Genomic DNA, 11,121 nt, shown 5'->3' with positions numbered 1-11,121 from the left:
AAATAATCTAAGATTGCCCTCTTGTTCTGAGAGGAGGCCTGTGCCCAGCAGTGGGACGTATATAGGCTGGGATGATGATGATGAATCTAAGATACGATAGTTTAATACCAACGCTCGTCACCTTTTACGAAAGATTGCTTTTTCCGATTCGTTCATTATTGAGGAGTCCTGGTGCTTCACCATCCGTTTCACCATATGCATTACGAGGAGCATAAATTGCTTAGCAACTGTGTCAAAAGTAATTAAAATTCAACCCGTGAAATACTTCTTATTAAGTAGTAACTCCGATGGTCAACTGTGGTCTTCATCATCAGTTCCACTTCACCAAATGATAATTTTCAAAAGCAAGTGCACGAGTTACTACTAAATATCGATGCCTTAGTTCACACTCATACTAATTACAAAAAAAAAAAATAACTTTGTTATTGAAATAGAAATAGAAATCATTTATTCGTGACAAAGTAACGTAGCATAACAAAAAGATATTAAAAATTAAGAAAGATGCCATATACTTATATCAGAAATCTCTTCTCAGAAATCTGTAGTCTTCTGCTTCTATTAAAAACAGTGTGACACCATAATACTAACTGCGACGGATGCGTGTAATCATCATCATCATCATCTCAGCCTATATATGCCCCACTGCTGGGCACAGGCCTCCTCTGAGAACAAGAGGGCTTGGGCCATAGTTCCCACGCGGGCCCAGTGCGGATTGGGAACTTCACTCGCACCATTGAATTGCTTCGCAGGTTTGTGCAGGTTTCGTCACGATGTTTTCCTTCACCGCAAAGCTCGTGGTAAACTTCAAATGTAATTCCGCACATGAATTTCGAAAAACTCAGAGGTGCGAGCCGGGGTGTGAACCCACGACCCTCTGCTTGAGAGGCGATAGGTCTAACCACTAGGCCACCACGGCTTCTTAATGCATGCGTGTAATATTATACTAAAATCCGTTATTTTTTAAAATATTATGAATGTATACTATAAGTGATTTAAGGTTGATAGGCTTAAATTCAAATAAATGTACATAAATCCTAAGAACATTTAGTCCCATCTTGTCTGCAATAATAAATTAAGTAGTTTTAGTACAAAAAAAATTGGGACACGTTTGTCAAGTGTATTTATAAATCGATTAGACACTTCTGGTTGAACTTGTTAACTGCCCAAACATGTTAAGCCATTTTAATACGATCCGTTCTAAAATGTATTGAAGATACAATTCTAAGTGCCGATGGTTAAATTGTATCCTATTATTTTGTTAAGCATAGATGCGCTTACTTCTTTTAAAACGTTTTCGTCCAATATAATAACATTTTGCGAGGTTTATTTTGTTATTTAAATGTTTATTTTGACGAGGCCCTGGTTTGGTGCTTATGGGACCTAATTGAAGACATTCCTAGATGAACGCAAAAAAAAAAATTCAAATCGGTCCATAAATGACGGAGTTCTGAGGTAACAAACAAAAAAAAACAACCGAATTGATAACCTCCTCCTTTTTAGGGTTCCGGAGCCAAAATGGAAAAACGGAACCCTTATAGTTTCGCCATGTCTGTCTGCCTGTCTGTCTGTCTGTCCGTCCGCGGCTTTGCTCAGGGACTATCAATGCTAGAAAGCTGTAATTTTGCACGTATATGTATGTAAACTACGCCGACAAAATGGTACAATAAAAATTTCAAAAATACCTTTTTTAGTGTACCTCCCATAGACGTAAAAGTGGGGGTGATTTTTTTTTCTCATCCTAATTTAATTTTTTGTTACTAACTCTAAACGTCTCAGATCCTTAGAATCGACACAAGTGCCAATCTTCAACAGCGACACAGCCATACTAGTCATCAACACAAACGTGAAGCATCAGCTGACGGGCAGCGAGTATCCCCAGCGGCGTGCGCAGTGTCAGGCGGCCGCTGATATACTCGGCAAGCCGTCACTGCGGGGCACCACTGTTGAACAACTAGAAGGTTAGTTACAAGGCAAGCCGTCACTGCGGGGCGCCACTGTTAAACAACTAGAAGGTTAGTTACTAGGCAAGCCGTCAGTGCGGGGCGCCACTGTTGAACAACTAGAAGGTTAGTTACTAGGTAAAGCCGTCAGTGCGGGGCGCCACCGTTGAACAACTAGAAGGTTAGTTACTAGGTAAAGCCGTCAGTGCGGGGCGCCACTGTTGAACAACTAGAAGGTTAGTTACTAGGTAAAGCCGTCAGTGCGGGGCGCCACTGTTGAACAACTAGAAGGTTAGTTACTAGGCATGCCATCACTGCGGGGCGCCACCGTTGAACAATTAGACGGTTAGTTACAAGGTAAACGCGCTCGAGGGAGCAAGCAAACAAGCTTTTTTGACGCCACTAAGATTGGTCGTCATCCGAATGTTAGTCATGATAGACGGTGGGCGGTGTCTCCACGCTGGAAAACGGTTTTGCGCACTGCGTAGGTGGTCACTGTAGGATAGATTCTGACAATAATGGCGGTGAAGACTAGGGTAGCTTTGACCATCGACGGCTGCACTAAGTATATAACTGAGTAGCAAGAGTACTCACGCGCAGTTCACGGTCTCGTTCGAGATCACCTTGAAAAATAATCACGAGTTCGTTCGAAACATGTGTAGGTGGCATATCTTTACTACTTACCTGGCAACGCATATTTAGGCTGCATTTCCACCGGAGATGAATGCTTTTTTCATGAACCAGTAGAATCCACCCGCACACATTTTTTTTTTGGAAACGCAGCCGTAACACGTAAGTGACCTGTATTGTACTTTGAGAGCTAGCGCATACATACAACTTTTGCATTGCCTAAAAAGTTTAGTTTTTGTAAAAGTTGTATGGATGCGCTACTCCCAATGATTCAGGTGTTATTTTGCGGAGGTCCATGTGCACTAAAAGCTTATCTGAGCGCGCTTACTTTATTAAACCATTCGCGTAATGTACATTAGCTTGACCATAAAGTAGCGTTTCCACCAAATGTGCGGTGCGAGGCGAGGTAAGGGTGAAGGCCAAAAAGTTGCACACCGTTAAAGCTGCGTTAGCAGGTACTTATAATTTCCATTAACTTTTTCCATTGTGACACGAACATTATCCATACAAATGTATGAGTGATTTCGTGTCACAATGGAAAAAGTTAATGGAAATTATAAGTACCTGCTAACGCAGCTTTAACGGTGTGCACTCGGTGTGGTCTTCACCCGTAAATGAAGCGTTTCTATTAGAGATGCAACGGGTATCCGGCCAGTATCTGGTATCCGGCCTATCCGTCCACTATTTTACTATTCGGCCGAATACGAATACCGGATAGTTGCGTACCTACTATCCGGCCGGATACCGGATGGTAAAAACTGTAGTGCGCCTCCTGAGGCTTCGATGAATTAATGAAAAGAGATTTAGAGGCACACGAACGTATAATAAAGATTATCAAAAAGGAAAGTATTTACAATGGAATATAAACTAGGGAAAGGAAGGAAATGAGTTTAGCGCAATGGATAAGTTCTGTCCAGGACCGCGTCGCCGGAAGGAATGTCGCTCCGCTTCTCGACTGGCCTTCTGGGCAATTCAAATGAACTCGAATACGCCGCGCAGTTCCACGCGCCGGTGTGCAGATGTTTACAGTATTGCCAACACGTGGAACCGACTGCGGCTAGCGGGGTAATGTCTTATCTGGACGCTACACTACTCCCCCGCCGAGACCATTGCCTGCTATGGTCGATAGTGATCTGGAAATCTTACATATCGTCCACTTCGCGTCATTCTGACGGTGCTCGGTTCAGGCTCTGGTATTTTTGATGCTTGATGGCTGCTGGATGTGTCCTCATCTATAGTGTCGCTGGTCATGAAGGCCGGCTTCAGTCGATCGATGGTAACGGTGTTCGGCTTTCCATTTAAAATGATTCGAAAGGTCTTGTCACGTCTCTCGAGAACCTTGTACGGGCCTGAGTACGGGGACTCTAGCGATCTCTTTCGCGTGCCCTTGTCGAAGAAAAACGTACTCGGCCGTGCTCAACTCTTTCGGGATGTAAAAAAAGGTTTCTTCGAGTGATGACTGCGGGACTGGGGTTGAGTTTTCCAATGTGGTCACGAAGTCTGGCTGCGAAGTCCGTGTAGTCGACCGTAGTGCCCTTCGTAGGCGTAAAAGAATTCGCAGGTAGGCGTAGAGGTTCCCCGTAGACGGAGCTCTGCTGCTGAAGCTTGTAAGTCGTCCTTTCCAAGCGCTGGCGGATGCCAGCAGCACCCAAGGGTAAGGCTTCAGCCCAGTGCGTATTGGAGTGGCACATGATTGAGGACTTGAGCTGGCGGTGGAGTCTCTCAATGATCCCGTTGCAGGCCGGATGATAGGATGTGGTAGGCCGGTGCTTTGCCCCGAGGATGGATGACAAGGTGTGGAACAGCTCGGACTCAAACTGCCTGCCCCTGTCAGTGGTGATTTTGACAGGGCAGCCGAAGCGCGGCGACCCCAGCCCGCGATGAAGGCTCGCGCGCAGGTCTCCGCTGTGATGTCAGCCAAGGGGTAGGCCTCAGGCCAACGGTGAAGCGATCAATGACCGTCAAGCAGTATCTGTAACCACAAGAAAATGGTAATGGCCCTACTATGTCCATGTGGACATGTGAAAAACGAAGTGATGGTGTATGAAATTGATGATATGGGTGATGACGTTATGACGTGAAATTTGTTTCTCTGGCAATCTGTGCATTCTCTCGCCCAACGGCGACAATCTCTGCGTATGTCGGGCCAGACGAATCGTTGCGTCACCAATTTGACAGTTGCGTTTGCCACCTGGATGGCTCAAACCGTGCAATGAGTTGAAAGCTGCACGACGAAAGGCTTGAGTAAGGTAAGGTCTTGAATTACCGGTGGAGATGTCGCAATAAATTTCGAAATTATTTTCAAAAGATTTGATTTTCTTGAGATTCAATGAAGACGATGATGATGATGATGATGAGTCAACTTGAAGAAGCGCTTGCAGTTCAGGATCTTTATCTTGAGCGCGTGCAAGGCTTTCGTAGTTGATTGACCCATTTATTTCTTCTACTCTTGAGAGTGCGTCTGCAACAACGTTATCTTTTCCCGCTACGTACCGTATGTCCGTACTAAACTGTGAGATGAAGTCTAAGTATCGGAACTGTCTCGGTGAGCATTTGTCTCTAGCGGTGGTGAATGCAAACGTCAAAGGTTTATGATCCGTATAGATGATGAAGGGTCTGGCCTCGACCATGTGACGAAAATGTCTGATAGCGTCGTATATAGCCAGCAGTTCTCTGTCATACGGACATATACTTTTGAGCAGGATTCAGTGGTCTTGAAAAGAATGCTAGTGGGTCCCAGGCTTCCGGTGCTGCGCGCTGCTGTAAGACTGCGCCGATGGAAACGTCTGAGGCGTCAGTGTGGATAGCGAGCTCGACGTCTGTCAGCGGATGAGCGAGAAGAGTGGCTTGAGAGAGAGCTTGCTTACATGACTCGAATGCATGCATCATGTCTTCTGTCATCTCGATCTCTTGCGTTGGCTTCTTCTTTGGACCGGACAGTACGACGTTCAAGGGCGCTTGCAAAGCTGATGCACCTGGTACGAACCTTCTGTAGAAGTTGAACATGCCCAGGAATCGTCTGAGTTCCTTGACATTCTTGGGTACAGGGTAGTCTTGGATTGCTTGTACCTTAGACTGCAGCGGACGGATCCCCTCTGCGGACACTTCATGGCCAAGAAAGGTGATGTTCGTTACACCAAACTCACATTTTGCAGTGTTGATGAGGATACCATACTCTGACAGTCGACGAAATAGTTGATGGAGATGTTGGTGATGCTCTTCTGCGTTTCGAGAGAAGATCAGAATATCGTCCAAGTATCCATAGCAGAAATCCAGACCTCGCAGCGCTTCGTCCATGAAACGTTGAAACGTTTGAGCTGCGTTCCGGAGACCAAACGTCATGTATGGAAACTGAAACAGGCCAAAAGGTGTGATAATGGCTGTCTTCTTGATGTCATCCGGATAAACTGGGATCTGGTTGTAGGCTTTGACAAGATCAACCTTGGAAAATATTGTACTCCCGGCGAGTTGCTGCGTAAAGTCTTGAATATGTCGGATCGGGTACTTGTCTGGAATCGTACGCGCATTAAGGGCACGGTAATCGCCGCATGGTCGCCAGCCGTCATCTTTCTTGGGTACTAGATGAAGCGGAGAAGACCATGGACTCTCAGACTGACAAGCTGTACCGTTCTGCAGCATATCCTCGAACTCCTTTTGTGCGATCTTCAGGCGATCCGGAGGAAGGCGTCGGGGCTTACTTGCAATCGGCGGGCCAGGGAGTGTGCGTATATGATGCACTGTATTATGCTTGGGTACCTTTGGTGTACCTGAAGGTCGGGTGATGTCGGGATACTGACGTAGGATCTCGTGGTACTTGGATTCCCCTGACATCACCTTCACTGACGAGATGTCTTCGGATGTACCTTGGGTTGGTACTGCAGCGGAAAGAGTAGTGTGGCCATCTATAATGCGTTGTTTTCTGCAATCAATCATAATATTAAAGAAGGACAAAAATCAACACCAATGATGGGTTTAGCAACGTCTGCCACAACGAATCTCCAATTAAATGCTCGCCGCAAACCCAAGTCAAGTTTCAGTTGCACCGAACCGTAGGTAGATATAACTGAGCCGTTCGCCGCTGTTAACTCGTAGCTGCTCTTAGGTCGGTTGCCACTGAGTGACGTGCGCGGGTATACACACAAATCCGACCCGGTGTCTACTAGGAAGAGAACTTTCGAGGAACGGTCCATTACGAAGAGGCGGCCCGGTTTGGTATGGCAGTCGTTAGCCGCTACTTCCGGCTGCCGTGAAGTTTTCCGACCCAGGGTAACTGCAAGGCCTGGTACAGCGAGTAGAGTTGTCTCCAAACCTGTAATGGTACCAGCAGATGGACGGGTCTCTTGGTTTCGACGCAGACCGTGACCGCGCTTGACGTCCGACTGGAGTTTTGTTGCGGGAATTAAAACGCGAGCGCGATCTTGAGTGCGGTTGTCTACTACTGAACTGCGCTTTGAGCGAAGCAATTTCCGATGTTAGTTCTGCCATTTGCTTTGCCATTGCCACGAAATCTGAATTTGAAAATTTTTGCTGTCACTGTCATTTTTTACGGAAAATATTTGCGGTTCTTGTGGTACAAGATCGTGCACTTTGTCAGCTAAATCCGCGAGTTCATCTAGCGTTGAATTTGGCTGCGATGCGATTACGACCTGTAAATTTTTCGGTAACCGGCTTGACCATACGGTGCGCAAAAAATCATCCGTCACTGAAGTTCCAGCCAAAATGCGCAGCTGGCGTAAAAATTGCGATGGTTTCCTATCGCCCATTTGCTCACCTTGTAATAATTGCAGCGATTTCTTTTCCTGCGACAATGACAATCTTGAAATAAGCTCGGTTTTCAATTTGACGTATCGGTTTTCGGCCGGCGGAGAATTTATAATGTCTTTGACTTCTACCGCGTATTGATGTTCCAACTGACTAATTACGTAATTGAATTTTGTAGAATCAGCCGTTATTCCCGACAAAGAAAATTGCGCTTCCATCTGCGAAAACCAAAGCGCAGGCTCTTGCGGCCAAAACGGCGGCGCTCGTACACCGACTTTGAAAACGGCGCCATCGCTGTCACTTGCGCTGTTTCCCATTGACATTTCAATATTATGTAGGTTTTATATTCTTACTTGAATTTTGCTTGAATTTTGCGTTTCTTGTCCAATGCGGGGTCACCAGTGTAGGTGCGCCTCCTGAGGCTTCGATGAATTAATGAAAAGAGATTTAGAGGCACACGAACGTATAATAAAGATTATCAAAAAGGAAAGTATTTACAATGGATATTAAACTAGGGAAAGGAAGGAAATGAGTTTAGCGCAATGGATAGAGTTCTGTCCAGGACCGCGTCGCCGGAAGGAATGTCGCTCCGCTTCTCGACTGGCCTTCTGGCAATTCAAATGAACTCAAATACGCCGCGCAGTTCCACGCGCCGGTGTGCAGATGTTTTACAGTATTGCCAACACGTGGAAACCGACTGCGGCTAGCGGGGTAATGGCTTATCTGGACGCTACAAAACTTATATTTATGATTAAAAACTGGTATTTATTTATGAATTTATCAATTATTGACATCAGTTTATTATTCTAAGGGGCTGTTTCACCACCCATTGATTAATTTTAACTGACGGATAAATGTGATACCGTCTCGCGTCTATTGAAACAAAACAAACAGAAACGACATCATATTTATCCGTCATATAAAATTAATCAATGGGTGGTGAAACAGCCCCTAAGTTATAATATATACTCTACAAGTTGCAACCTGCACGGAGTGTTATGCGCATGTTCGAATTAGCTTTATTTAATTGTACGTAAAACTAGGCCGAATATCCGGCTATCCGGCCAACGGTCCCGCCGAATATCCGGTATTCGGTATCCGGCCAAACCACTATTCGTTTCATCTCTAGTTCTATTATTTAATTAAAATACATTCCTCTCAACACATCTTTGCACATTACTGGTGTAGCGCAGCTTTAGTACGGCTTTTAAATAACAAACCAATTTTAATATTAATTGCATGGAAACAATGCGATTGTAAATTGAAAAATTTGCATGAAAATTAACTGTCAAAAATAATAATGGATGGGTCAGTAAACTCATTAAATACCTACGGTTCGTTAATTTGCTACTAAGAAATAACGTTTTCTACTGGGAAGGTAAGCGTCTAATTAATCACCCTGAAAATTTATTTCTGGCCAAAAAAAAAACAAACTAATTGCTATAATGAATGCTTTGCGAAATTAAGAATATCGGCCTTCGGTTTACAGCAAGGCTACTACGAAACTCGAACCTGTTTATTTTGGTTTCGTTCGCGAAACCGTTATTTTTAAACCGGTTTTTAAGGGAACACTTCCATAAAGTACTTGTCAGATTAACCGGTTCCGAGCCTTGGTGTATACCGGTAGTTTATAACGAAGTAAGTAGTCAATAACGTGTCTCTATAACTGTGATTTGATGCGCCATACTCAACTTAATTAGCCTTAATTCGCGTTCAAAGGTTTAATTACAATTTTGTAATGTAATAATTATGTGAACAGATCTGAAGCAAAGCAACTGCGATGCCGACGTGTTGAAGCGAGCCCGCCACGTCGTAGAAGAGATACGTCGCTCTGAAGAGATCACCAAGTACTTTAAAACGAGAGACTGGGAACGGGTAAACCAAAATAACTAGTCATGTACCTACACGTGCCGAAATGTTGCTGTGATTAGTGAGTGGTAAAGAGTGACATTTTCATAAGGAAATCCGGAGAGTCAGAGAAGCGTTAGTTGGGTACGTTTTCGGGTAAAGTACGAACACATTTGCCGTTTAGATGCCACGTGCCACGTAGTGCTACGTAGTGCCACGAGAGTTGAAGTTAAAAATTACGATTACACACACCGCTACGTGAAGTACTGATTGCTGAAAAGGAGAATGAGTGAAGTGAATGAGCGAATGTCAAAATCCCGCTGCCATTAAAAAGAAAACGAAAAAAAATATTCCAGACAAAAAATATCACAATACAAAAGGACAAAGTAAAAGCTATGTGCCTGAAATCATGGACAGCATCAGCATAAATGTAGACTCCTCGGATTACGAGTACATGACATGTTCATCTGTGCGTGACCGCAACTGGTGGCACTATATATGTATATAATAATATATATTTCAAAGATTTCGGAAACGGCTCCAACGATTTGGATGAAATTTGGCATGTAGGGGTTTTCAGGGATGAAAAATCGATCCAGGGTCTTATCTCTGGGAAAACGCTTGTTATCGAGTTGAGTTTTAGCCCGAGCAAAGCTCGGTCGCCCAGGTATAATCATAATTTGTCAAAGAGTGTGTACAAAACTAGTCAAGAAATGATTAGATCATGCCTCTCCTTCTTGTGCCTACAGACAGACACTAGGCATTCGCATTCGCGAATATTCGCATATTTTTGCATATTCGCATTCGCAAAGTTTCAGCGAATGTTTTGCGAATATGAATATCAGAAAAAATACAATTATTAGTTCATAAAATCAAAATATCTTAAATACCTATTCTAATTGCGGACTATTAAGGGCTATTGTTTATCTTATTAACAAAATGTTTTATGGCGTTTTTTTTAGGTATTATTCAATGTTATACAATACCTAAAGTGTACATGAGCTAACTTTAAGTTTTTAAAATATTGGTAATTTACACGTTAAAATTATTTCTAAATACACCCGTATAGATAAAACTTTGTACAATGTCGTCGGAACCGGCACATCACTAGTAAACAACTCGGGACACCTTTTGCTTTTTGGCAATTAAAAGTTGAATTGCTTTCCTATATCGCGTGCCCTGTAAAGTTATTCTACTTTGTCAGTTAACGTGCATCCAAGTGCACCTAATATGTAATCTGTCAATACAGTAATGTAATAACAATCAACAAGGAACACAGTCGGCCATAAAGTTTAATTAATGTGTGTGTGTGTGTGTGTGTGTGTGTGTGTGTGTGTGTGTGTGAGAGAGAGAGAGAGAGAGAGAGAGAGAGAGACAACCCACTAAACACAACACACTATGACGACACGAACGAACGCCAGCGGAAGGAAGTTCGCAACCGGAAATAATGGCAACACTCGATCAGTTTAACCATTTTCGAAACAGTTAAACCTCAACAAGTCAAACCAGGATTGTAGCGTAATATTTACATTAATTTCAATAACAATGATATTGTGATATTTGTGATGCACTACAATAACTCTCGATAAACTATAAAAACAGTGCAAAAATAAAAGAAACATTCCTGATTATAGACTGGGTGGGACCACACCAATGACTAGCTGACCCGCGAGGCGTCGTCCTGCTCTCGGAAAAGCAGCGCCATTTTATTAATTTTGCGATTCCACAATTACAACTAACGACTCTAATGTTGAGTCATCATTTTTGGAAATTTCACTATTTACAATTGTCTCTGTGCCATCGCTGGCACATGACTTATCTGGATCGTGTCGATTAATTTGGAATGCAGAATGCAGTGATATCTATCTCACGCGCGATCGATCCAGAAAAGCCACGCCGTCTCAGTGCCTTAGAGGTATTCTAGTATATAAGCTGGCATGAA

At 43.6% G+C, this 11,121-nt stretch overlaps 1 protein-coding gene across 1 annotated transcript in view; it reads left to right on the top strand.

The window, feature by feature from the left end:
- Window positions 1-11,121, top strand: part of LOC141428854 (galactokinase-like) — a 70,535-nt gene that overhangs the window by 53,939 nt on the left and 5,475 nt on the right. Inside the window, exons 6-7 of the mRNA XM_074088890.1 lie at window positions 1,777-1,958; window positions 9,091-9,206. Coding sequence (XP_073944991.1) covers window positions 1,777-1,958; window positions 9,091-9,206 — 298 coding nt within the window. The remainder of the gene's footprint in view (window positions 1-1,776; window positions 1,959-9,090; window positions 9,207-11,121) is intronic.

The sequence above is a fragment of the Choristoneura fumiferana genome, chromosome 6 (genome assembly GCF_025370935.1).
Source record: "Choristoneura fumiferana chromosome 6, NRCan_CFum_1, whole genome shotgun sequence".
Lineage (NCBI taxonomy): Eukaryota > Metazoa > Arthropoda > Insecta > Lepidoptera > Tortricidae > Choristoneura > Choristoneura fumiferana.
Note: the sequence above shows the minus strand (reverse complement) of the source record. Positions and strands in the feature narration are given on the sequence as shown.